The sequence below is a fragment of the Poromitra crassiceps genome (genome assembly GCF_964638095.1).
Source record: "Poromitra crassiceps genome assembly, chromosome: 13".
NCBI classification, from domain to species: Eukaryota; Metazoa; Chordata; class Actinopteri; order Beryciformes; family Melamphaidae; genus Poromitra; species Poromitra crassiceps.
This window is the reverse complement of record NC_139644.1, coordinates 37,583,189-37,611,038: the sequence shown is the minus strand read 5'-3', so window position 1 is coordinate 37,611,038 and position 27,850 is coordinate 37,583,189. Positions and strand designations below refer to the sequence as shown.

Sequence of the window (27,850 nt, the reverse complement as noted above, 5' to 3'; positions counted from 1 at the left end):
CTTCAGGTTCCGGCCGGCGTTATTTTTCTCCCAGGATGGCGAAGGCATGACCCGCCCTTCTCTGCCTCTGATTGGCCTACAAAGAGACGCAGGGTAGCCAAGCGAATGTGATTGGATGAACCACGTTTGACTCTAGGCCAATCAGAGGCAGAGAACGGCGGGTCATGCCTTCGCCATCCTGGGTAAAAAATATCGCTTCCGGCCGATGATGTCACTTCTCTGTGCATGCCGCGGAGTGTAACCTGAATTAAAGTGTAAATCTATACTATTCTACAGCTATTCCATTTTGTGTATTTCGTTCAAATACTCGCCTAAAGCTACACGTTGATTCCCTGCTTTTCATGTGGTTTGACAACTGTTTTCATCGCACTGGCTGGCTAGTTAGCTAGCCGGTTCGGCTAATAAGGCTAACAACTAATGGTCTGACACGTTTTTATTCCTCATGAAATGTTCTCTCTCCTCGGTAGTGTGTGACATATCTGCCTCGCCACAATGGGGATTTTGGAGAAAATCGCAGAGATCGAGAGAGAAATCTCTCGGACACAGAAAAACAAAGGTACGGGCAAAGCACTCGCAGAGCTAACTGTACACAGTAACGGTGTGTGTCATGGCATCCCATTCTCTGTTTGAATTATCCTAGCTAGTCACTATTATGTTAAATAATGACGGTGGCAAGTGAACGTCCCAATGCTTGTTGATTGTGTTTGTATTACGATTTAATATATATCCTTCAGAGTGTTCTTACCTACACTGCAAATCATACAAAAACATAACTGACCCCTACTAACAATGCACTTGTCATTTTAGAATCTCAAACCTGCATTGAAGTGAAATTAAATATAATCCACAATTAATCATTTTTGCTTGTTTTGAATGACCCTCCCCCCTTCCAGCCACTGAGTACCATCTGGGCTTGCTGAAGGCCAAGCTAGCCAAGTACAGAGCTCAGCTGCTGGAGCCCTCCAAGTCAGCGGGGGCCAAAGGAGAGGGCTTCGATGTCATGAAATCAGGAGATGCGCGTGTTGCTCTTATTGGTTTCCCCTCCGTGGGTAAGGTAGGTCAACACAATGGGGAGAATAGGGTGTGTTTGCTACCTGATTTAGTCTTGAGTGAAGTGGAGAATGACATACATCACATTCATACATCAAACAATTATATACCACATGGGAAATTAATTTATGCTAAATTGGGACCCAGGTTCATTTGAACAAACCGGCACTCGAGTCACATTGGAAGCCACCAGAATGACACCGTGACCTAACCTGACCCAAAGGCTAAGAGGCCTCTGTCTAACGCCGCTCTCTGTTGTGCCCTGTAGTCCACCTTCCTCAGTTTGATGACGTCAACAGCCAGTGAAGCTGCTTCTTACGAGTTCACCACCCTCACCTGCATACCTGGTGTCATAGAGGTACACACATATGAATACATGCAGTATTTTCACAATTTAAGCCATAAGCAATCCTTAGCATGTCATTCATTTTCTATTTGTTTCAGTACAATGGGGCCAACATCCAGTTGCTGGATCTGCCTGGAATCATTGAGGGAGCTGCTCAAGGTACGCTTCACTTATATATCTATATCTATATATATCTATATAGATATAGATATATACTGTATATACAGTATATATATATATCGACTATACAGGCTATTTTGTATATATATATATATATATATATATATATATATATATATATATATATATATATTAGATACAAAATAGCCTGTATAGTCGATCTTTACTCCAGTGTTGTCATTAAGAGGTCAGTTTTGCAGTAGGAATTTTTAATTGGTCGGCATTCAACAGGCACATTCTCAGCAAGGACGCATTTGTTATTGAAACAGGCTTCTCTCTGCATTTGCGGACACAATTATTATGAGCCAATATCTCCTCAACATTGCGTTGATGAGAAAACAATGCATATAAACGTGTGGATAATAACTCATGACAGTGGAGAGGTCTGTGTGCGCGCAGCGCCCGCCTTCTCCAACTATCTGCACTACTATACAGCCCTGCTTCCATGTTTTCACAGCTACTCAAGCTGCCATGTTGACGATTTATAACACCACAGATGGGTCTTGATGTATTTTGTATTTTTGTGATTGGATGACCTTTGACCTTTCATAGGCAAGGGTAGAGGTCGGCAGGTCATTGCTGTAGCCAGGACAGCAGACGTAGTCATCATGATGTTGGACGCCACCAAAGGAGAAGTTCAGAGGTGTGTGATGCCCACTGTGTGTGTGTGTGTGTGTGTGTGTGTGTGTGTGTGTGTGTGTGTGTGTGTGTGTGTGTGTGTGTGTGTGTGTGTGTGTGTGTGTGAGAGAGAGAGATGGACGGAAGAGGCAAAGCAAGCACATGTGTTTTTATGAAGTCATTCTTGCCTGGAGCTTATATGTTTTTAACCTCCCAGAGAACTTCTGGAAAAAGAGTTGGAATCCGTGGGCATCAGACTCAACAGGTCAAAACCAAATATTTATTTCAAGGTAGAGTTTCTGTTGCCCCTCCTCCAGTGATTTCCTCCAAACCCTTTGTGCCATAAAGGTTTATTAGTGAAATGTGTTACTCTCCTCTCCTTGCAGCCCAAGAAGGGTGGCGGCCTCTCCTACAACTCCACAGTTCCCCTCACCCAGTGCTCAGAGAAGCTCGTTCAGCTCATCCTTCACGAATACAGTATCCTTCACACATAAACATGACAAATTCAAAAGACTTTACTGACGTTTTGCTGTCCCCATGTCCCCTCTTCTCTTGCTCACTAGGGCTTTTTAGAATGGCACACTGCTATTTTTAGAATAGCACACTGTGCTATTTTTTTTAGAATAGCACATTGTGCTATTTTTAGAATAGCACAGTGTTTTCTCTTGCTCACTAGGGTTTTTTAGAATAGCACAGTGTTTTTAGGGTTAGGGCTTTTTAGAATAGCGCAGTGTTTTTAGGGTTAGGGCTTTTTAGAATAGCAGTGTTTTTAGGGTTAGGGCTTTTTAGAATAGCAGTGTTTTTAGGGTTAGGGCTTTTTAGAATAGCGCAGTGTTTTTAAGGTTTTTAGAATAAAAAACCCAAGAAAACATTTTTTAGGAAGTGGAAGTGTTCTGACTTATGCCTGGTTCAGACTACACGAATTCAGCCCGATATTAGACCGATTTGGTCGTGCGCGACAGATTTTCAGCGTCGGGCCCGAATATGACCGTCGGGGACGACGATCGGCCGTCTTCACCTCTTGTAGTGTGACATAATCAAAGACCAGCGTCGGGACCAGTCGGGACGTCTAGGACGCCTCACGACGCCCTGACGAAAAGACTGACATGTCAGTCTTTTGGACATGGTTTCGCCTAGTGTGACACCCCGGAAGACAGGTATCAGGTCCTGGGGAGACCGCTCCCCGCTCGATACAGATTTCACCCGCTCGCACTCACCGCTCCGCTCCGCTCAAAAGAATAAAAGAGATAAAAAGGCCAGGGTGTTTTAATTTGCGTTTAAACGCCTGGGCAATGGGCATTGCTCACTACAAATAACATGAGCTCAGCAGAGTCGGCTGCATGTTCGTTTCTCTTCCTTCTCGTCTCGCAGCAGCTGCCAAGAAAATAGTGGGCGTGCACACGAAGTAAGTTGGAGGCTGGAGCGGACATCACAGTGCATCACAGTAGAGCCTGTCACTCATCCAAATAACGTTAATTCTGCAAGGGATATATATAGCACCTGGATTACATACATGTTTCACATAGGGTTGTGTTTGGATTTCAATGTTTTATTTTGCCCAATATTGAAATGTTCTACAATTGCATGTTGTGCTAACATAAACATTATTTCTATCTACCACTTTAGCCTATTTAGGCTGATTTGGTTGCTATTTCTTGTCAATGTAGTGGCCTCAATGCATGCTGGGAGATTTCGTTCACAGGTCCGCCTCCCCGACGACCTGTGAACTCGCTGACGACAGCAGACGACGTGATGACGGTGGCATACGATGCTCTGTCGGTGTTAAGCGAGAATACACTTGTAGTGTGGCCAGTCTCCCGACCAAGACATGTCACGAATTTATGGCAGTATGATGGCCTCGTCTGACATGGTGACATCGTGAACGACAAAAAATATCGTGTAGTCTGATCCTGGCATTAGTTATTTTATACGAGGCCAACAGTGGGACTCGTTTGCCAGTCTCTCACTCTTTTTTCTTTCAGTCTCTGCCTCCTTGTCTCCTTATTGTAAGATATGAATGTCTCACAGTAGCAGCTGGATGGGTCCCTTAACACTCCTCTTCAGAAATCTTCAACGCAGAGGTCCTCTTCAGGGAGGACAGCACACCAGACGATTTCATTGACGTCATCGTTGGAAACAGAGTTTACATGCCTTGCCTATATGTACGTCAATACATGTCCTCGCTGGGGTCGCTCTCTGGGTAGTGTCGAGGGAAAAGCACTCGCCTATCACCGCAGAGACGCGGGTTCAATTCCCGGCAGACAGCGGCACCTCTGGCTTGGTCAGATGTTCCTACAGACACAATTGGCCGTGTCTGTGGGTGGGAAGCCAATGGGGTATGAGTCGTCCTGATCGCTGAACTACTGCCCCCTCTGTTCGGGGGGGATAGGGTGATCGGGTGAAACTCCTGGCTGTCGGGTGAAAAGAAGTGTGTCGGAGGAAGCATGTGCTAGTTTACGGCTCGGCAGAAGGGGTGGAGCAACAACCAGGAGAACGGGGAATTGGCCACTTGCAATTGGGGAGAAAAAACGTAATGATAATAATAATAAAAAAAGAAGGCGGGTGAAAAACTTCTCACTGTGTGTGTTTGTTTGTGTGTGTGTGTGTGTGTGTGTGTTTTACAGGTATACAACAAGGTGGATCAGATCTCCATCGAAGAGGTGGACCGCCTGGCTCGCCAACCTAACAGTGTTGTCATCAGGTCAGCTGTGTGTGTGTGTGTGTGTAAGAGTGTGTGTGTGATGATAGTGTGTGAGCTGCCATGTCAACATCCTGTCTGACAGTCTGTGTGCATGAAAGCTGAGATGCTTTTTCCTTTTGTGTGCGTTCCAGTTGTGGGATGAAGCTGAACCTGGACTACCTTCTGGAGATGCTGTGGGAGTACCTGGCGCTGATCTGCATTTACACCAAGAAGAGAGGAGGTACACACACACACACACACACACACATCAGGGTATCCTCGGGGTCTTGAAAAGTATTAAAAGTTGATAAATCAATTTAGGGAAAATTAAGGCCCTTAAAAAGTATTAAAAAGACTGAATTGCCGTTTGAGAGGTATTTTGTAGCTATTGTGCTGATGGTGTTAAATGAGCATAATGATATCGTCCCATATCGATCGCAGACCCCTGAATTCAAGATTCAAGATTCAAGATTTTTATTGTCACTCCATGGTACAAGTATCACGTGTGAAATTCTTGTGCTGTGGACTCCGTTTACAACATAGTGCAAATAGTACAAATATAACAAATATAACAGGGCATATGGGTGCAAAAACAACAAGAGACACAACAAGCATAAGGCAGTATAGTGATAAGACAAGTCAGAGACAGTGGCATATTCACTGCACATAGGTGCACGTGTCGGGTGCATACTTTAGACGTGCTTAAACATTTTAAATTCTGCGTATTTGACATACAGGTGCAAATAACATATTCCTTATTAAACATACAATTAAACTCGGCATTTTAAATTCGGCGTATTTGACATACAGGTGCAAATAGCATATTCCTTATTAAACATACAATTAAACGTTAGACATACGTAGTGGTAGCAGCTACAGTACGGTACAGTGCGGCTACTACACTATTTGTGTATGTTAAGGAGTCTCGTGGCCTGCGGGAAGAAACTGTTCCTCAAGCGATTTGTGCGTGCTTTCGGAACCCTGTATCTTCTCCCTGAGGGTAGCAGGGAGAACAGGCTGTTGTGGGGATGGTTTGTGTCTTTGATGATCTTCAGGGACCTCCTGAGGCACCGCTGTTTATACAGTTCATGCAGATCTGGCAACTCACATTCTGTTACGTGCTGTGCCGCATTGAATCTGAATTGAATTGAATCTATATCGTATCGTCACAGACTTTGTGATATCAGCAAATATCGTATCGTCGTCCCAATAATCTGTATAATATTGTATTGTGATGAAAGTGATTTAACACCCCTATCGCTGATGTGAGGAAAGTGGCGTTGATGTCTTAACACATTGAGTGCCACAGCGCTTCAGTAAAATTGTCTGGAGCCTGTGCCAGATTCACTTCCATTCAGTTGAAAACAGCTATAGAATTTTTTCTATTAGGGCTATATGGACAGGGCTGGACTCTAATGAAACATTGGACACTCCTGCTTCTTTCAAAGAAGAAATTTTGTTTCTAGACCGTTCCATTATGAAATGACAGCCTCTGAAAGAAGAGCACTTTCAAGGGTTTTCTGCTGTCTTTTTTTACTTTTCAAGATAAAGTCACTTTTATGAACACTTTTTGCACTCTAATTTCAAGCACATTCACTGACTCTAGCTAATATTTTCTGATGTAGTGACGTGGTGTAGTTCTGTGCAGCCTGCGTGCCCCACCCCCCTCTCCCCCCCTGAGCTGCAAACTCCTCCCCACACGCACACAGTCTATTTTCGCAGCCTCCGTTTTTGCGGCGGGCGGCTGACGGCGGCTCCCGGGCGGATCCCAGCGCGACAAGGAAATGCCAAACGGGACTGCAGGAAAAGGTTTGGCCGTTCGGTGTCGGGTGCTGCCTTTCTCGCGGGTAATCGTGTGGAGAAACTATATGCAGACAGATAGACAGAGGCAGAGGAGCTCAGTTGTGGGCGCAGATCGCAGCCAACTGTCAGCTGCAGACAGAGCAATCTATATGGCTCTGGCTGCAGCATGCTTCGGTTTCTCTTTGATCACGGCTTTCTCCTGCACAAAGTAAAGGATCTGAGCGCCAAGGTTTTAGGGTGGCGCAGCTGCCGTGTAGATTTTTAATCCCTTCAAGGGATTCATGCTCACTGACTGGGTACGATTTTAAACAGCAGAATTATGGAATAATATGAATTATGATATTGGGACTTCCACAGACGTCCTTGGCACTTCTCGTTACTTTGTTTTAGGACGTCCACAGACATCCTTGGCACTCAATGTGTTAAAAAAGCCTTAAAAAAGATCTTAAAAGGTACTGAATTTAACTTGAGGATTCCTGCATATACCCTGATACACACACACACACACACACACACACACACACACACACACACACACACACACACACAGGGTTTGTGAATTTGAGGGGGGGGGGGGGGATAAAGGCCTTGAACATTTTTGAAAAAGACATAAGTAGACATGGGTCATTGAAAGTGCTTGAATTGATGTTTTGTGCAAGAATACAAATTGAAGTTGTGTGTTGATTTTCTTCACTGAACATTTCTCAATAGGTTTAACACTTTCAAGCCTCTCACCCTTCTTTCTTCTGTAAAGCTTGCAGTGTTGTAACACTCATTTATAACCTTGATCCGTGTCTCAAACTAGGCCATGTTGGGTGGTCCTTCAATTTGAGGGAGTTAGGCCTGGAAAGTCCTTCAAAAGTCGTTCAATTTGAAACCCCGACTTATTTATTATGCATTTCTTCTGTAGAGCGCCCAGACTTCAACGATGCCATCATTATGAGAACAGGAGCATCTGTAGAACATGTGGTGAGTAACACACACACACACACACACACACACACACACACACACACACACACACACACACACACACACACACACACACACTCTGCTACTATCTAATCAGTAAACACACACTCACACATACAGACAGATATTGAGATCAATGGTGTGGTTAGAGCCTAAGTGTATAATTAATCCCATAACAGTAAGCAGACACATTTACACACACACACACACACAGTTTATTACGTCTTAATAAAAAGGCCTGTTCTTCTTTGTCCCTGCAGTGCCACCGGATCCACAGAACTTTAGCCAGCCAGTTCAAATATGCTCTGGTTTGGGTAAGTTGACGTTACCAGTTGACCTAAATGTTCCGAGCAGCAACGGTTTCATTTAGGGGTGCACCGATCGATCGGCAAGCAATCTGTATCGGCCGATTTTGACCTCAAATATGCGATCGGCTGATTGCCGATATTTCGGCTGATTGCCGATATTTTTATATATATATAAAAAAAAAAAAATGCCCTATCACTAATCAGGCTTTCCAACGATATAAAATACAATGCAATTGGTATTATTAAAGGGGAGAAATAATCAACCTAAAATAACGTTTCCAAACTTTCTTTGAGGAGTTTATATATCGGTGATCGGTAATCAGTGATCGGTCGATGATCGGTTGGGCAGATATTTCCCATAGGCAATCGGTGATCGGTGGCAAAAAAACATGATCGGTGCTCCCCTAGTTTCATTGAGCTTCTGTGCTGTGTCGAGTAGCCATAGTGTTTTGGTGTCGCATGGCTTAATGATATGGGCTCACGGGACTACAGCAACCCGGTTGGAACCCCGTCGCTGTCCTTAAAACGTCACTGCTTAAACTCCCTATTGTTGGTTTGAGTACGTCAACTGCATAAGTGAAAGAGTGACTAAACGGCCAAACCACCACACATTTGGTGAAGCCTGGCATCGAATGGTGAACAGTATGGTCCTGAACAGGCCATCCGCTATTGGCGGTTCTTTGGTACCAGTGGTGTCACCTTCGATAGAGTCCAGTCTGAACTGGGTTTTCTGTTTTGTCTCGCAGGGAACCAGTACCAAGTTCAACCCTCAGAGGGTGGGGCTAACGCACATCATGGAACACGAGGACGTCATCCAGATCGTCAAGAAGTAAAACAAGCTTTCTGATTGGCCCGAGGAGAGACTGAGCGGGAGGAGTAACGGCCTTAATGTGCAAAAAAGAATTTCCTTTATTCAAAACCCATTGTACAGTAGATGTACAGCACACTTAAAGTCGTCATGATTCTTATTTTGTATTATGAAATTGAACAAAAACAACTCAACAAATGACACAGACCAGATGTGAGTTTGTTTTGGAAATGGCTTATTTTACCTTTTGAGTAAGATAGGGAAAGTGCATTCATTCAGAGAGAGAAGCTTGGAAAAGTAATAAATTGCATAAAACTTGAATTGACTTGTCTTTGTTTAATTCCCATCAGTTTCAGCTTCAGGTTTGACCTCTTTCTTAGGAAATGTAGCTTGAGGGTTTGTACTATAGGATTACACTGACACAGAGACATCTGCTGTGAGAGCTGATGAATGATGTGATATTTTTTATGTACAGTGAGTGTAGGTAGGGCCTGTAACTCTGGGTTCTGCATACGACCTAAGGGATTTCATCTGCCATTCATTTTTCCATAGACGTTTAAAAAATCAGAGTGAAATGTTCTATGATCTATGAGTTGAATTTTGCTTAATTATACATTGAAACAAATCTGTCTAGCAGATATTAAGTGGATAAACCCACCACCTTATTGTTGAAATAAAGTTGACCCAGCTTTATAAACTAATGTAAATCTTGAGGATCTAAATTCAAATCATACAGTGTAGCACACTCATACACTGAGGTCTGTATGTGTGTAGCGATTTTCTGGTCCAATGCTGCCCTCTTGTCTCTTTCAGCAGGCGTTCTCAAACTTTTATTATTGCCCCCTTCTGATCCGTCTGAAAAACTCACCACCTTCCCCGTTTGTCTCTACCTGATGATGTGTCGCGATTGGCGTGCGTGATGATATTCTTTGAAATTATGCATTTTTATTATTTTTGACGTTTTTTTAGCGATTTCACCAGCACATTTGGATATATACAAAGAAATAGCTTAGTAAATGTTATATACTATTTTGCGGTAGGCTACCACTGCCTCTGCGGCCCATGAGGTGGCGCTGTGATGCACACCAGTGTGGGCGGCGGCCCAGTGGCTGCCATAGAGCGAGAGTCGAAAGAACCATGTGTTGCTGGTTTATGCTTCGCCGTGGTCTTGGGTCTTACCCATATTAATAACACTGTTAAGTTAAAGATATCCGTTTTACTTTCTCCAATGGACACTTGCCGTGATGGGTGCTGACATTGCCACGAGGAATGGCCACGAGTGTTGTTTGTGGATGTTTGGAACAGGTAAGGAAGGAGAATGTTCTGTGAAGTTCCTACTTGCTGCCGATAGAGAAACAGTCGCTTTTCTGCTTGCTCCTGCTTCTCTGCCAGCTTTTTGCTTTTTTACTACGAAACTTTCTTTTTTCTTTTATCCCCCTGATTTTACTACTACGCCACTTTCTAGTAACGATCTTTCATTTTGAATCGTTATCCTATTTTTATGAAATCACCACTAACAGCACTTTCGGAGCTCACCCAGGCTAAGTATAGCCTAGCATAGCCTAGCACTACTGTCGGACAATATGCCTCATATAAGCTGCTGTGATCATCTTCAAAGGATTGCCGTACTAGAAACAACGATATTTCATCTCTCAAAGAACTCACTGCCATCGAGTCAAATTGCACAGAATGTCACGAGCAACGTGAGTACATTATCATTAGCTCCCAGGGATGCTGACTCATTGCTACAGAGTCAAACTGCTATGGCTACTAACCTAGAGCTATCTGATGCGGCTAGCCTGCCAGCTCCGGAGAAAGCCCCTGCTAACATCGCAAACCAAACTGCGAGCCCGAAGCATAAACAAAGACATATCCCAAAGAGATTAGTGATTTCCGAATCCACAATTACTCCACAAAACCCAGAAATCAGCTCAGCAACAGGCTGGCCCTCCCTAAATTCCAGCCTGCGGTGCTCGGCTCGGCAAGCTAATGACCGAACACGGACTCTCCGCACGAGAGAGGAGGGTCGTCAACTGCTTAACCACAAACCCCAAAACGAGCGGTCATGGACTACTGTCACGAGAGGAGGAACAGCCCCCCCTCCTCCGCTAATGGAATTGCAACTTGAGAATCGTTTTGGCCTGCTTCGATCACCTCCAGCTGACATAGCTGCCCAGCTACACCATGAGAAGGAAAATCAGGCTAGCGCTAGCACAAGGCCTCAGGGAAGAAACGGTGTCTCAAGGCCCAAGGACACTCAAGCCAAAACAACCCTGATAGTAGGAGTAGGAGATTATACAGTGAAAAACATCAGGAGCTGGAGAAATTCCAAAACATACTGCTTCCCTCAAGACGCAATCTCTGACATAACAGGAAAAATCACAGAGTTACTAACATCTCACAAAGCTGTGACAAGGGTGATCCTGCACATTGGAAAAAATGTTATTTATAAGCAAGAATCAGAGAAACTTAAATCTGACTTTGCCAATCTGCTGAATGTGCTAACCTCTCTAAACATTGAGGCTTTCATCAGTGGCCCTCTACCATCTCAGGGCACGAACCGCTTCAGCAGACTACTAGGCCTAAGTTCATGGCTTTCCACCGCCTGCCCACTACATAAAGTCAACTTTATTGAGAATTTTAATTTGTTCTGGCAGCGTGAGCACCTCTTCACTGCGGACGGGCGCTATCTCAATAGTGCTGGCAAGGCTTTACTGAGTTCTAATCTACTATACACGGTGGACTATTACAAGGTCAAGATCCCTCTAAAGCCTCCCCAAGGCAGAACACCTCTACAGGTCGACGCCCCACCTCCTGCCGCCACCCCGGCCCAACTGACCAACGACGCCCCACCTCCTGCCGCCGCCCCGGCCCAACTGTCCAACGCCACACATCCGGCAGCCGCTGTCCCGGCAGCCACTGTCCCGGCTCTACAGGTCGTCGCCCCACCTTCTGCCGCCGCCCCGGCTCTACATTTCGACGCCGCGGCTCAACAGGACGACGCCACGCCTCCTGCAGCAGCTGTCCTGGCTCTACAGGTCGACGCCGTGGCTCAACTGGTCGACGCTCCACCAAACGACGACGACTTCATCTTCTCCCCTCCCCTCCTCTCTTCCACCCCCCCTTTCTCCTCCACCCCCCCTTCCCCACTCTTTCCCCCTCCCCTCCACTCTCCCACCTCCCTCTTCTCGCCCCTCACCGCAGCTCAACGGCCTGATGACCCGGCGGAGAGCGACGCCCCCCCAGGTGTTTCCTTGGACCCGGCGGGGGGCGACGCCCCCTCAGCTGTTTCCTTGGAGACCTCATTGCCCCCCCCCCTCCACTCCTCCACCTCCCTCTCATCGCCCTCCTCCCTTTCCCCCTCCCTCCACCTACTGCCATTCTCAGCTGGCATGAACAAGCTGATTGAGGAGGTTAATGTTAGTCTAGCTAGCCCGCTCCGCACCTCCAACAAACTGTTTGAGCGGGCTGACGCTGGACTAGCTGGCCTGCAGTGCACCCCTCCGCCTGGCCTAAAAGACCTGGCTAATCAGCCCTCTCCATCTGTCATGAACACACTGGCTGAACAGACTCCTGGCCTAAAAAAACTGGCTAATCAGCCCTCTCCATCTGTCATGAACACACTGGCTGAACAGACTCACGCCAGAATAGCCAGCGCCCCCTGCTTCTCCCCACCCTCAACACCTCCTCCTCCTCGCCCCCCCCCATCCCAAAGACCCCCTCGCTTAAATGAGCTGGCTAATCAGCCCTCTCCATCCATGAACACACTGGCTAAACAGACTCATGCCAGCATAGCCAGCACCCCCTGCTCCTCCCCACCCCAAAGACCCCCTCGCTCCTCCCCACCCCCAAGACCTCCTTGTTCCGACCCCCCACCCTCAAAACCACCTCCCCCTCCCACCCGCTCACCTTTCGCTCAATCTCCCTGCCCGCCCCAAAGGCGAAAACTGAAAAAATCATTTCCGGCCCCAAAAACAAGGTCACAGAGCATCATGAAAAGATCAAATGTCTAGCTATCCCCACCCTGATTAGCTACAGAACAAACAAAGATTATCTCTCAGCACGTCCTGTTCCAGGACCAAGCCTAGTATCTGTTCTCCAGGGACACCCCGAAAAGCATTTACAAAATCAACCCAGCAATGTAAGTATCAAGGCTGCACTGCTAAATATTAGGTCACTTGTAAGCAAGTCGCTTCTAATAAACGATCTGATTACGAGTCATAAACTGGACCTCATGTTCCTCACAGAGACCTGGCTTGATCTAAACAACAGGGAATATGTTCTTAATGAGTCAGCCCCACCTAACTTTAACTACATTGACGCCCCCAGAGTCGGTAAGAAGGGGGGAGGAGTAGCTATTATTTTCTCTGATGTTTTTCAATGTAAGCAGGTATCGTTTGGCGACTTTTCATCGTTTGAATATCTGGCCGCTGTTCTGAAGTGCTCTCCCTCTATTTTACTACTGATTATATACAGACCACCTAAGTACTCTAGTAGTTTTTTTGATGAATTTTCAGAACTCCTTTCTATAATCTCCATAGAACACGACTGTTTAACTATTGCAGGAGATTTTAATATTCATATTGACAACCCCAATGATAATAATGCCAAAGAATTGAATAACCTCCTTGACACTTTTGACCTGTTACAACATGTCTCTGGGCCCACTCACAATCGAGGCCATACCCTAGACTTATTTATCACCAAGGGCTTTGAGTCATCGTTTCTTTCAGCTAGTGATGTTGCTCTGTCCGACCATCTCTGTATCTTTCTTGAACTCAAGGTCACCCCTATCGCTCTTACTCGGTCAAAAACCATCAAAAAGCGTCACATCAACGAGAGCACTAGCACACGGTTCATGGAGGCTTTCTCGCTGGCCCCTTCCCTCTCCTCAGCCTCTGTCAATGATCTCCTAGATAACTTCAATTCTAAAACCCTAAAGGCTATTGATGCTGTAGCTCCCATTAGATCTAAACTAATCTCCGGTAAGAAAAAAGCACCATGGAGAAACGCTCCCTCTGTAAATAACAAAAAAAGAGATTGTAGGAAAGCCGAGCGCAAATGGCGGAAAACTAAACTTCACATCGATTATGACATCTATAAAAATAGTCTTCACTCCTACAACCAGGAACTAAAAAATTCCAGAAAATTCTTCTTCTCCGACATTATCAGCAAAAACACCAATGACGCTCGCACTCTTTTTGCCACTGTTGACAGGCTGACAAACCCCCCCCCACAAATTGCCCCTGATCTTCTATCCAATGTCAAATGCAATGAATTTGCGACCTTCTTTAGGGATAAAATTATAAATATCAGACTAACTATTTCCACATCAAGAACAAATGTGGCTCCGCCGCACCCACAAAATAGGTGCTTAATTAACATGACTCAGTTCAATGTCATTGACCATAAGAAACTAGAAGAAACGATACGAGGCCTTAAATCCTCATCGTGTTGCCTAGACACCCTGCCAACAAGCTTTCTAAAAAATGTCTACAGTTGCCTGGCGACCGACATACTGAAGATAATTAATACCTCTCTTCTTACAGGCATTTTTCCAAAATCTCTAAAAACTGCAGTTGTTAAGCCCTTGCTTAAGAAGCGTAGCCTCGACCCCTCTATAATCAGCAATTACAGACCAATATCAAATCTTCCCTTTATTAGCAAAATACTCGAAAAAACTGTCTACCAACAACTCAATACCTTTCTATCCTCCAATGATCTCCTAGATCCCTTCCAATCAGGCTTCCGACCCCATCATAGCACTGAAACTGCGCTTATCAGAGTTATAAATGACATCCGAATGAACACTGATTCAGGTAAAATCTCAATCTTAATGTTACTAGACCTCAGCGCTGCCTTTGATACGGTTGACCACGAAATTCTATTGGACAGACTGGAAAACTGGGTCGGGCTTTCCGGCACGGTCCTAGAGTGGTTCAGATCTTATCTGCAAGACAGGAACTACTTTGTCTCCATTGGCAACTACACATCTGAACAAACCAAAATGACATGTGGGGTACCCCAAGGATCAATTTTAGGTCCTGTCCTGTTTAACCTTTATATGCTCTCTCTGGGCCTAATTATGCAAAAAAACAAAATAGCTTATCATAGCTATGCAGATGACACCCAACTCTACATAGCCCTCTCATCGGATGACTATGCCCCCATAGAGACACTGTGTCAGTGCCTTGCGCAAATTAATGATTGGATGTGCCAGAATTTTCTCCAACTTAATAAAGACAAAACAGAGATAATTGTCTTCGGCAAAAAAGAAGATAGGCTCAAAGTTACTGCTCACCTCGAATCCCTATCTTTGAAGCCAAAGGACCAGGTAAAAAATCTTGGCATTATTATTGACTCTGATCTAAATTTCAACTCCCACATCAAGCTTATAAGAAAATCTGCCTTCTATCATCTAAAAAATATAGCAAGGATTAGAGGCTATATGTCCAAACAAGATCTTGAAAAACTAATTCATGCTTTCATTTCTAGCAGGCTAGACTACTGCAACAGTCTTTTCAATGGTCTTCCCAAAAAAGCTATTAAACAACTACAGCTCATTCAGAATGCGGCTGCTAGAGTTCTAACAAGAACCAAGAAAGCTGAACACATTACACCAGTTCTCAAATCCCTGCATTGGCTGCCAGTAAATCTTAGAATAGACTTTAAAATTCTGCTAATAGTTTACAAATCTCTCAACGGGTCAGGCCCACACTACATCTCTGAAATGCTTCTACACTATGAACCATCCAGATCCCTGAGATCTTCAGGCACTGGTCTACTAATTGTCCCGAGGACCAAATCAAAACATGGTGAAGCCGCGTTCTCCCACTATGCCTCTCATAACTGGAACAAACTCCCTGAACACATTAGATCTGCCCCTACTCTGCCTATTTTTAAATCCAAGCTAAAGACCTTTATGTTTACTCTTGCTTTTAACTGCTACTAAACTACTGCCTCTCTCGGCCTGTAATTAAAAAAAAAAAGATTCCTGTACATTTCCAACAAATGGACTGTGCATGTAATAATAATACTGAAGAATGCCTTGTAACTTATTTAAAACAGAAATAATGTTTCATGTTTGTTAATTTGAGTATATATTTTAACTAAAACTGTCGGCTGTGTTTTTTATGTGCTTTTTTTATATGTGCATTGCTTTGCTGCTTGTTTTTTCGATTATTTTTTTTTGTAAAGCACCTTGAATTGCCTTTGTGTATGAAAGGTGCTATATAAATAAAATTTGACTTGACTTGACTTGACTGTGTGCGTCTCACTGTGTGGTGTGAAGTGATGCCACTTCCCTGATGCAGCTGTGCGGGGGAAATTGACCAGAATTAATAAAAAAAATAAACATCACTGGGTGTTTTGTTCTGATAAGCAAGGCAAAAACAAATGACGTGTTTTGTATTGGTTTGTATATTGGTGGTGCGCCTTCAGTGGTTTTCAAAGTGGGGTCCGAGGGACCCCCAGGGGTCCTTGAGGGGGTTCCAGGGGGTCCCCAGCAAAAAGGAGAATCATTTATTTTCACTATAGCCTACTTCCATCCACAAGTAGCACAGTGACAGAATGTATGACTATTTTGGTCATGTGTTTCATGCACTTTCTGTAATAAAAACATTGAAAAGCAAAAATCGTAGCCTATCAGATGGGGACTGTGGGACAAAAAAATGGGGGGTCCATAGTCTAATTTGTGTCAGTTTAGGGGTCGTTGATCTGAAAAAGTTTGAAAACCACCTGCTTTATAATGGAGGTTATCCTACACTGTTATGCCTAATCTTTGGAGTTGAACACATCATTTTTACTGGGCTTGTGTCAGGTGGGGGCACGGTGGTGCAGGGGTCCAAGCCTCGCACTCTCGCATCACAGCAAAAAGGTCCTGGGTTTCGATTCCTGCCTGGGATGCTGTCGACACTGGGGGGTATGTCTCCATGCCCTCTGAGGGAAGGCCCACAGTCTCAGACCCTGAAAACCCCTGCTCTCTAACAGAGGGATACTGCAGAAATATCAGGTATCATCACTATAAATTATAAACTATTTTGTACCACAGACACTCTTTAAAGGAATATTATGCCTGTGTTAAACAAATATTCATATTTTCTTGACTGCCTCACTTCACAGTACAATGGTGTTTTATGACAGGAGTTATCCAGGTGATCACACTGCACCTTGCTTGATCCCGCCTCACCTGTACAGCAGGGCCCCGTTCCAATACCCATACTTGTACTTCTTTCTTGTAGTATGTACTGCCGCTGCCCTCACAAAGTATGGATTGTAGTGTGCAGCATGCATGCAAAATGCATACTATTGGGACACACTACATCTGTCGTCACGTGAGCTTCCTGAACTCCGACCTCTTGCTCACTTCCGCCGACGTCCGCAGCGCCACATTTGAGTTTTTTTTTTTTTTCTCAATAAACAAAGTCTGGCAGTAACAAACAGTACATTATACAAAAAATTCAGACTAAACATTTACAAAATTGGAACAGACAATCAAATAAACAAAATAAAATAAATAAAGCAAAAACATTAAGTCAGAGATCTAAACAGGAATCAAGATATGCATGTTTTGGTACACACCATGCTTGTTTGGTTTTAACATATTTCAAGGCTTTCTTAAAGGTAATTATCTCATTCATGAACACGCAGCTCAGTCAGTGCGACGTAACTCCAGTAGGTGGCGGTAATGCACAAAAAGTTGTTTGCCAACCGCCATAAAACATTAGAAGAAGAAGAAGAAGAAGACATAACTTCTTGCTGCGCAAAGGATTGTGGGGAAGTTTGGCTGAAGCAGCATGCATCGATGCATACTCCGAAATAGGAGCTGATGTAGTACAACATCCTGGTACTCTTGGCATACTGCATCTGACATACTATGTATTGGGACATACTAAATCTTTTTTTGCCTACTAAATAGTATGGAAGTATGGGTATTGGAACGGGGCCCAGGTGTGTGTGTCTGTCACCTTTGACCCCTGCCACACTGACACTGCCCTCCATCCCTGCAGCCCAGCTGTCCGCGCCCTTTGTGCGCGGGGGGTCGCCGCCCGCCCTGTTCTCCAGCCAACGCTCCCCATTCACTAGCACACACACACGGGCATAATGGCGGCATTAAAAATTCACAAGCAACTCTACGGCGTAGGAGAGGGCGGAGCTAACCTCGCGTCACCACCAGGCTCTCTCTCGCAAAGGAGAAGGGAACAGAGTGGGAGGAGCTACGAGAGAGTGAGAGAGAGATGTGTTATGTGCGTTAACACTACTACTACTAGTACTACTACCACTACTGACCGTGTCCTCTAAAGATGCCGTAGAGATGTGGAGCTGGAGCCACTCGTGGATGGAGACATTCTGCTTTGGAATCACCTGAAGAGGAGAGGAACGCCAGAGGCAGAAGAAACACACGGTAAGTGCCTGCTGTGCTTTGTGTTGAGCAGGCAGACATGCTGACACTTGATGCTGCCTGGCTCCATATGGCATGGCTGTGTGTGTTGTGTGTGTGTGTGTGTGTGTGTGTGTGTGTGTGTGTGTGTGTGTGTGTGTTGTGTGTGTGTGTTTGTGTGTGTGTGTGTGTGTGTGTGTGTGTTGTGTGTGTGTGTGTGTGTGTGTGTGTGTGTGTGTGTGTGTGTGTGTGTGTGCCAACGTGAGTCATTACTAGAAGTTGGTGCTTTGTCAGTGCTTGAGTGCTGTTAAGACATTGTTTAAAGCCATAAGCTGAATTTCTACAAGAATATGTTGAGTCTTCTGTTGTCATAGTGTAAAACCGTAACACACAGGCAGAATGCCTATATACGTATAGGTGCAGGATTAGGGACGCACCATATGTGCACAGCATCGGCAGGTTTAACATAATGCTTTAACATAACATTGTTTCAGTCACTCAGTGGCGGTTTATGAGCCCTTTGTAGTAGCTTGTTCATAAGACTATATAGCTTACTCTAGCCGTAAGTACGTAGTAGTCTCTAGCCTAATGCAGTGGGCTTCACAAACATTAGCCGTCAGCGAGCTCCACCAATCAGAGACGTCAATATTACACTTTAGAATAGTAAAAAAACAAAAACAAAAAAAGGATATCATACAGATTTGCTTCTACAGGAACATATGCCATTGTTTCATAACTAGCTAGCTTGTGCTAAGTCTACCTTGGGTGCTTACATTATGGCTAATAACCAAAATCTCAATTCAGGGCAAATTTCACAATGGAGTGGATGATGTCACACTCTAACATGGTCGATGGTCGCAGCTTATATTACAAAATTGCACTTGTTTTGTAGTCATGAAGTCATGGCAGACATTCAAATATTGGTGGAAAATCTCAATAGAATATTCAGATTTGAAGAAAAACATAAGATTCGGTACAGCCTGGTGTCTTTAATCATCAGATGAGAAGAACTGATCAACAATTCCATATGCCAGTTGGTAGATCTCTTCATTTTCATGATGCTGCAGGTGCTCCACCTTCTCCAAACCCCCACAGCTCTCAATGAGGTTAGCAATGGTGTGGGCCTCGTCGTCGGCCATCCTCAGGATGTCGCTGAGGCTGCCCAGGACTACCTTCAAGAACAGGGCATCCTTCACTGTCAGCAGGTTGCAGAGTGGTGAGATCCCCTGCTTCTCAATCAGATGTGCCACCTGCTCTTTGCTTCCTTTTATTGTCAGGTTGCAGATGACCCAGGCTGCCTCCTTCTGAGTGCGAACGTCGCCCTTGTCGAGCAGGTGGATGATCATGGGCAGTAGCTGGGCATCGATGACCGCTTGCACCTGCTGCTGGTTGCCTGCTGTGATGTTGGACAGGAACCACGCCGCCTCCTTGTTGATCCTCTCCTCGGTGTGTGTGAGGAGGGAAGGGAAGTGGCTGAGCGCGTTACAGTCGAGCACCACCTGGGTCTGTTCATCTGTACCGGTCACTATGGTGCCCACTGCCCTGAGAGCATCGATCTGAACTTTGACCTCCTGGTGACCGAGCAGGGGCACCAGGTGAGGGACGACGCCAGAGTCGATGACCATTTGGATCTGCTCGTTGCCAGCCATCAGGTTGTACATGGCACACAGCATGTCCACCAGGATGCTGAAGTTCGTGTGGTGGACCAGCACACAGAGAGCTGGCAGGATCTCCTGGATGGTCTCCGTGGGTGGTGGGGGTTGACGGCAGAGGTTGGTCATGACCCAGGTGACATTGCGGAGAAAGGTGATGGGGATGGAGGGGCTGAGGAAGGAGAGCAGGGGCTTGACCATGCCCAGGCTGATCACATAGTCTCTGCACTGAGAGCCATCGCCGATGATGTTGCCCAGGGCCCAGACTGCCTGTTCGCACACATTCTGATGAGGAGAGTGAAGCAGCCGGAGGAACAGTGGCACAGCATCAGACTGGACCACAGCCTGGGTCTGTTCTGAGGTACCGGCCGCTATGTTGGTCAGAGCCCAGGCTGCTTCAAGCTGAAGGGTTGGGTTGTCATCCCTGTCCAGGCAGTGGATCAGGATGGGAAGCATCCCTGATTGGATCATGTCATCAATGGGTGGGTTACGGTTACTAGATAACAACTTCCTCGCAGCCCGAACAGCACTCAGCTGGACACCCTGGTTGTCACTGGTGGCATTTTGCACTATTGCTTCAAGGGAGGTGTTTTGCGATCTGAAATCACCAGCATCAGAGTCCTCACAGATGTCCTCATGGGGCACGTTTCTCCTCTTCAAAAGGTGCTCATCTCTTTTGTTCTTGCGGAGTTCCAGCACGTCCTCGCTCCTCTGTCTTCTCTTAGTCTCCATATCACGGCCCTTGTTCTTGAAATTCTTCAACCGGCGGTTGTCCAGTTTCTCGTTGTCACCCATGTCAGCAATTTTGGCGATGTTCAATATCTTTTTGCTAACGAGCAAACATTTTCTAGTTCCCTTCACTACCCGTTTACTCCTACTTATAGCCACTGCAGGGAAGGATCTATGACATCACTGATAATGTCACAATATCTATGACATCATCAGTGATGTCATAAATCCCATTGTATTTTATACTTGATGTCATCAGTAATGTTTGTGGACCAACGTTGCTATGTTACAATTTCGGCTCCGAAATTGTAAAATGGTAATCCGCGGAGCAGATAGTAAGTGAATACAATTTCATTAAATTCTAGAAGTGAGTCGCCTTAAAGTCGAACTGAACTTGTTCGTCATGTGCATAATGAGTCCGTTTCAGACTGAAAACATAGTTTGTCTAAGATGACAGGTTGAGAGGTGGGTCATAGTATCATGTCGATGATTTTATTTGACAATTCTGGGGACTGGATTGGGCTTTGGCCAATCCTGGCGTGTTCCGCCTCCAAATCGAGTGGGATTCAGTGTGTTGTGGCGCTCCCCTCGGGAAGAGCCGAGGAGTGGAGCTCAGCGAGCTGCAGGCAGCAGCTGCCTTCGTGTTGCCGAGCGGAGAGTGCAGCACGTCGGCCTGGAATCTCCGAAGTGCAACCCCTGACAACCAAGCTCTCCGATGCGCGCGCCATTATCGCTACGGTAAATACGATATCCCTGGAATGCACGTTTTAACGAGCCAGTTACATTTCTTTGCATTCTTAGAGATTATAGTTTTTGTTTTTTGTTCATGTTTCTAACAATTGGCCAAGTTAGTAGTTAGTTTATGGGATAGGAATTCTGCCAGATGACAGGCACTAGGTGCCATTTTCTACTTCATTTGGAAGAGAAAATTATCCAGAAATGAAGATTTGATTGACAGCTGCATGTCGTGATATGATTGGTTGAAATGGGGTAGAAATTTGATAGTACTAGGTGACGTCAGCAAACTGTACATTACTGTTATCAATGAAATCTTGAAAAATGAACTTTTGATGTGAAAAAGTGTGAAAAACTAAAGAAATTAGATTGTTGTGATTTTGTTTGCATACATTATTAAATAGGTGCACTGCATACCCAGGTATTTGAACTTCTTCTGTTTACCACGGCGGGTATTGTGCTGCGTATTTACCATGATTTACAGTGTGTAGCCCCATTGTGTGGAGGCTACACACGGCATGTCATGTTTTGCAGTGATCAAGGCAAACTGTGTTGTTTTTGAATGGAGAGACACCTAATGTTAGTCTGACTGACTGTGACAGAGGAGAGGACAGTAACCTAACGTTAGTCTGACTGACTGTGACAGAGGAGAGGACAGTAACCTAACGAGTCTGGCTGACTGTAGTCGGGTTTCCATCAACCTGTTTTGATGCGAAATTTCAATTTGCGTATCACAAAACGGAGTGGAAACGCTGCCTATATCGCAAAAAAGTTTTCACGCTTGAGGGAGGCGGAAAAGTCTGGTGTATTGATAAAAGGAAAATGCGAAACGTGCGGTGGAAACAGATTAAGCGATATTCCGTTGTCTCTCCATTCAAAAACCACGCAGTTTGCCTTATCACTGCAAAACATGACATGCCGTGTAGCCTACACACAATAGGGCTACACACAGTAAATAATGGTAAATACGCAGCACGATACCCGCCGTGGTAAACAGAAGAAGACTGGGATATTAACTTTAAGGCGACTCACTTCTAGAATTGAATGAAATTGTATTCACTTACTATCTGCTCCGTGGATTATAACGTTATGCTTGCAGAGTCGCACCTGGTAATCCAGAAATGGCGTTATGGTACCTTTGTCTACTTGTATATCATCAAGAAACTTTACATGAATAACGTTAGATGTGTTTAATAGAGCTGTATATCGGGTCTAGCAGCTGATCAGCAGCTCAGACAGCCTCAAACACGAGGTGATTGACAGCTCTATAATTCGCAAAATAACAGTGGAAGGAAACACGCATTATTTGGCATTTTCTTTTGCCAACTTTCTGAAAATTCGATTAAAAGTTGCGATACATTTGGATGGAAACCCAGCTAGAGAGAGAGGAGAGGACTGTGAGAGAGAAGAGTACTGTCACTGTAACTTAACATTAGTCTGACTGACTGTGACAGAGGAGAGGACTGTAGCCTAACGTTAGTCTGAATGACTGTGACAGAGGAGAGGACTGTAACCTAACATTAGTCTGACTGACTGTGACAGAGGAGAGGACTGTAACCTAACGTTAGTCTGGCTGACGCTTCGGAGCTTTTGAGATTGTTCATCGCGTTGCCGTCCACCTCCATTGATTCCTCAAAATACGCTATAATCCTGCCTGTAGTTACTTCGGCCATTTACACATATTATCTTCCCATGTGTCCACTGTCAATGGGTGTGGGATAGACACTCTTTCGTTAGACAGGAGACTCGGAGAATGATCCCAAGTTTGCATTTTTTCGGCGGTCACTATGGCTACTACGCTAGTACGTTACGCTTCTCTGACTGTATTCACAAACACCGGAAGAGACAGACATATCGCGGCCGAGTCCGGAAGCAAACCGGAAGTGCCCAGGAAACTTGTCTATAGGCCTATTGCAACAACAAGCACGAGGTAGAATCCAGAGACCAGAGGAGCGCTGTGGAGTGCTGTGATGGCTGGGCGCATCTTTCACTTACACTTACATGACACACGTCCCAAAAGGGGCTATCCTCTCCTCTCCTCCTTCTCCTTCTCCTCCGCCTCTCCTCTCCTCTCCTCTCCTCTCCTCTCCTCTCCTCTCCTCTCCTCTCCTCTCCTCTCCTCTCCTCTCCTCTCCTCTCCTCTCCTCTCCTCTCCTCTCCTCTCCTCCTCCTCTCCTCTCCTCTCCTTCGCCTCCTCTCCTCTCTTCTCTTTTCCTCTCCTCTCCTCTCCTCTCCTCTCCTCTCCTCTCCTCTCCTCCTCTCCCCTCCTCCTCTCCTCTCTCTCCTCTCCTCTCCTCTAGGTGGCAGAATAGAGTCTACCAGCCATAGGCAGAATTCACCAGCATTGAGGAGTGTATTACTGTCCAGTTTTTCACAATTGTTAACACACGTTTCTCAAAACAATAACGGCTTTCTCAAAACTGCACACACAAAACTGAAAACCTCACACACAAAATGCTAAACCTGACACTCCCTTTGCAAGATGACTCTTTGCCATCAAATCTCTTAACTGTTAAAAAAATGGAACTCGTGTTTTCATTTGGTACACAGCCATATTTTCAAATGACACACATAGGGCTGCAACTAACGATTATTTTGATAATCGATTAATCTGTCCATTATTTGTTCGATTAATCGATTAATCGGATTAAAAAATGCACTGATATTGTTTCCATCCGTTTATTGAAAAACAACTTTTTTTTTGTTAAACAAAAACTCACCAGGCTTTGCTACATCAAATAGCTTTGACAGGGCATGAACGAATACAAAATACATACAAATGTATGGTGTAAGTGGAAAAGATATCTTCATATCTTCTTGCTCCATCAGTTTTGTGAAGAATGTTCTTGAAGGAAGAGTGTAGCCAGGGTGGAGGGTGTTAATCATGGCAATGAAGCCTGCATCTCCAACCATTGACATGGGCCTCATGTCGGTGACCAGCATGTTCAGGACACTGTCTGTCATGATGGCTGCTTGCCTTGGTGTACAAGCCGCATTCCCCACAACGAAACGCCTCATGGTGAGTTGTTTTTTTCTGAAATGAGAAAGACAGTATGAGTGAGTATGCCTAACAGCACTATTAACATAAAACTCAATAAAACTCACTCATTGATGATTTAGTTGATAATTGCTTATGTAAAGAAGGCCTTTATATAACAGAAGCCTCAAATGCAATTTGTCCTAGCTCACTCCTGACATTAAGATGCGCACACACACACACACACACACACACCAATGAACAAGGGACAACAACCCCTCTTTTAGCCTTAGTTTACATACCAAGTCTGCTCTACCACTAACGTTAGCAAGCTAACGTAACGTTAACTAGCCGGTCGGCTTAACACACCATGCTTGTCGACCTGGGTGCGGGCGCATCAGCTGTTAACGTTAGATAAACGAAACTAACTATCTGAGTTTACATACCACGTCTGCTCTACCACTAACGTTAGCAAGCTAACGTAACGTTAACGAGCCGGTCGGCTATAATGTTAACGTTGTCGACCTGGGTGCGGGCGCATTGCCTGTTAACGTTAGATAAACAAAACAAACTATCTGCTGTGAGACGAACATTTCCACTTCAAACAACAATACACATGGGTCTAATAATGTAACATTAGTTTACATGCATATCGAGTTTGTAGTAGTATAACGTTAACTTACCCGGCTGCTGAGCTCCCTTCACCGGCATCATCCAATGATCCAACATGTTTGCGTTTAAGGTGTTCATGCAGGGCCGTTGTGCTGCCATGCCATGCAAGATCGGCTTTGCACATTTTGCACGTAACAGACTTTTTATTTCCAGTTAATATGAAGTGCTCCCAAACTTGTGAAGTTTTGGGTCGAGCTGCTTTCTCGTTCTCGGCCATGTTTCAACTTGTTTGTCGTTTACTGCGCGTGCGCAAGGCGAGTGACGTAGTCGGCTCCGCGACAGCGGGGCCAGGAAGTGACGTAGCCAGCACTGCGCCGCAGCAGCTGCGGTCAGCTGTTGTTTTAATCAACAAAACAGATGGCTCTGCGGTCCAACTAATCGCGAGGCAACGAATCGATAATCAAATTCGTTGCCAACAAATTTAATAATCGATTTTAATCGATTTAATCGATTAGTTGTTGCAGCCCTAGACACACACATACCATTCATTGAGTACACACAACTAAGCATTTGCTGCACACTACCAAGCATTTACAGCACACTGAAGTGCAAAATTGAAAACACAATCATAGAAATGGAACACACCATATGAATGACAATGACTCTGGAGAATGAGCCATTTCTCCTTTTGTAAAATGTCTCAGTGTAGGCCTACTTTTTTCATAGTCAAACATAAAACAGCACACAAATATGCAGCAAAAAAAGTTGTATTTCGGTACACACAGAGAACAGCAGTACAGTACTGTAAACCGGCCTGCTCAACCCCCTCCCCCCCCCTTCACAAAAATGAATTAGGCATCACGCCTCCGGCACTTTTATGCTGCAGTCCTGATTGCAAATTGCTCAACAGACCTGAATGTTTAGAGATTTGAATATTTGTGTGTTGTAGGTTGATGCTTTGAGATTTGACTTGAGAAGTGTGTGCAACAACTGAACACTGTGTGTAGTGTTTTGACAACAAGGTGATGTGTAATTGACATCAGAGTGTAAAGAAGGAAAGTCAGAGTCTAATGCAGATAAGGGAGTGTGAAGTTGTGCCAAATTAGGTCGAGCGATTGGTACATGAAGTGAAGGCTGTGCAAATTGTGCAGAATTTTCTCTTTTTGTGTGTTAACAATTGTGAAAAACTGTAGGACCCTGGTTAAGGTGCCTCTCCTGCCCTCTTCTGCTTCATCCTCCTCATTACAGAATGTCCTCCATGCCGCTGAAGGCTGCACAGCTCGTTGCTGCCCCCTGCCTCTCTGTCTGGGCTGGTGCTGCTGGTACACTTCTGGTGCATAAATGTGGCAACATGGATTGACATCTGGTTTCTTCATATCTATTGGGCCAAGAAGCACAGAGACTCACAAGTGTTGAAATACCAATAGAGATCATATTCACTATAATGTTCACTGTTCATGGAGCTGGATTGCATGGATCTTCTTGACCTTAATTCCTCTCTGTCACCCTGGTGTAGTAGGGCTGGGCAATATATATCATGGCATAAGTGTTGTCTATATATATATATATATATATATATATATATATATATATATATATATATATATATATATATATATATATATACCTGTATATATGTAAGGGATAATGTATTGTGAGCCGGTGATTACTGGCGAAATAATGACCGACAGGTGAATGATTGAGCCCGACGCGCAGCGGAGGGCTCAATCATTCACCTGTCGGTCATTATTTCCAGTAATCACCGGCTCACTATACATTATCCCGCATAGAACACGGCCTACAACTAAATCATTCAATAATCTGACAAAAATAATTATTAAAAAAAATTTTCAACGACAAAGCGGTTTCATTCGTAATTGGCACACAAGACACCACAGCTGCAACTGGTTGGCCTAATTAGTAGTGATTGCTGACAAAAGGCTCTTATCAACTGATTAATCCAGGTGTGGCAGAGCAGCGGTCGGTTGTCGAGAAATAATGACCGGTGAATCTTGTTGATTGACCAATCAGAATCGAGTATTCAAGAGAGCCGTGTTCTAAATATATATATATCTCAGTTCGATGACATCAACATTAGTTTGATATTATTTAACATGATTTTGCATACACGTGATCTATATCGATATCGAGTTAAAAACCCTTAAGATTATCATGCTATTGATTTCAACCATATCCGCCCAGGCCGAATAGAAATACAAGGATCCTCTGAACAAATAGATCAGTTGTCCTCCTCCTTTGTCTTTAGCACGAGCTAAGGGCTTAGCAGACTCATCTGAGTGGATCATCATGTTTGTTTGTGCCGTTTGCCTTTGTGGAAATCTCTCCTCAGGCCTTGAACAAGTGGAGCGGCTGTATCCTGTGCTTGTGTGTGTGGGCTGGATGCTGTTTGTGGAGGGATCACTGATAGCATTGATGTGCACATGGAGAGGCAGCACTAAAGAGCCCAGCTATTACGCCTTGTTGAGCGTTTCACAAACAAGGCATTGTGACAAGGAAGTGGAAATTAGGCTAACATTTAACTAAGCTCCGCCCACCCGCTGTACGTGCATGTGCCTTTTGTGTGCGTGCGCGCGCGCGCGCGTGTGTGTGTGTGTGAGAGAGATGGTGTGTTTGTGCGTGCCACCTTTTCTTTGTGTCTGGTCTGGTGAGGAGTTCTGATAAGGCGCCCTCCCCCGCCCCGCCTCCCAAACACACACACACACACACACACACACACACGTCACGCACGCCCACACACACACAGACGCACGCACGCACACACACACATACACGTCACGCACACACACACACACACACACACACACACACACACACACACACACATGAATGTGTCTCATGCTATTGTGACTGCGGAGGCTTTCGTAGCAAATCATTCTTTTGATTCTGCCGCTGTGATGTCAGCGTGGGATGACGATAGCGTAGTGGGTGCGTGTGTGTGTGTGTGTGTGTGTGTGTGTGTGTGTGTGCGTGACGTGTATGT

At 44.9% G+C, this 27,850-nt stretch overlaps 1 protein-coding gene and 1 pseudogene across 2 annotated transcripts; one reads left to right on the top strand and one right to left on the bottom strand.

The window, feature by feature from the left end:
- The first annotated feature begins 182 nt into the window (after positions 1-182).
- drg2 (developmentally regulated GTP binding protein 2) lies at positions 183-9,086 on the top strand. The gene is made up of 14 exons (XM_083649170.1): positions 183-254; positions 468-556; positions 894-1,054; positions 1,319-1,408; positions 1,495-1,555; positions 2,129-2,219; positions 2,412-2,484; positions 2,581-2,671; positions 4,259-4,356; positions 4,819-4,895; positions 5,027-5,115; positions 7,588-7,646; positions 7,910-7,963; positions 8,704-9,086. The coding sequence occupies exons 2-14, from the start codon at positions 493-495 to the stop codon at positions 8,788-8,790; spliced, it is 1,095 nt and encodes a 364-aa protein (XP_083505296.1). The 5' UTR covers positions 183-254; positions 468-492; the 3' UTR covers positions 8,791-9,086.
- Positions 9,087-19,133: 10,047 nt separating this feature from the next.
- On the bottom strand, positions 19,134-20,591 carry LOC310787470 (importin subunit alpha-3 pseudogene; annotated as a pseudogene). Its single transcript has one exon. The product of its transcript is annotated as an importin subunit alpha-3 pseudogene (transcript).
- Between the last annotated feature and the right edge of the window lie 7,259 nt (positions 20,592-27,850).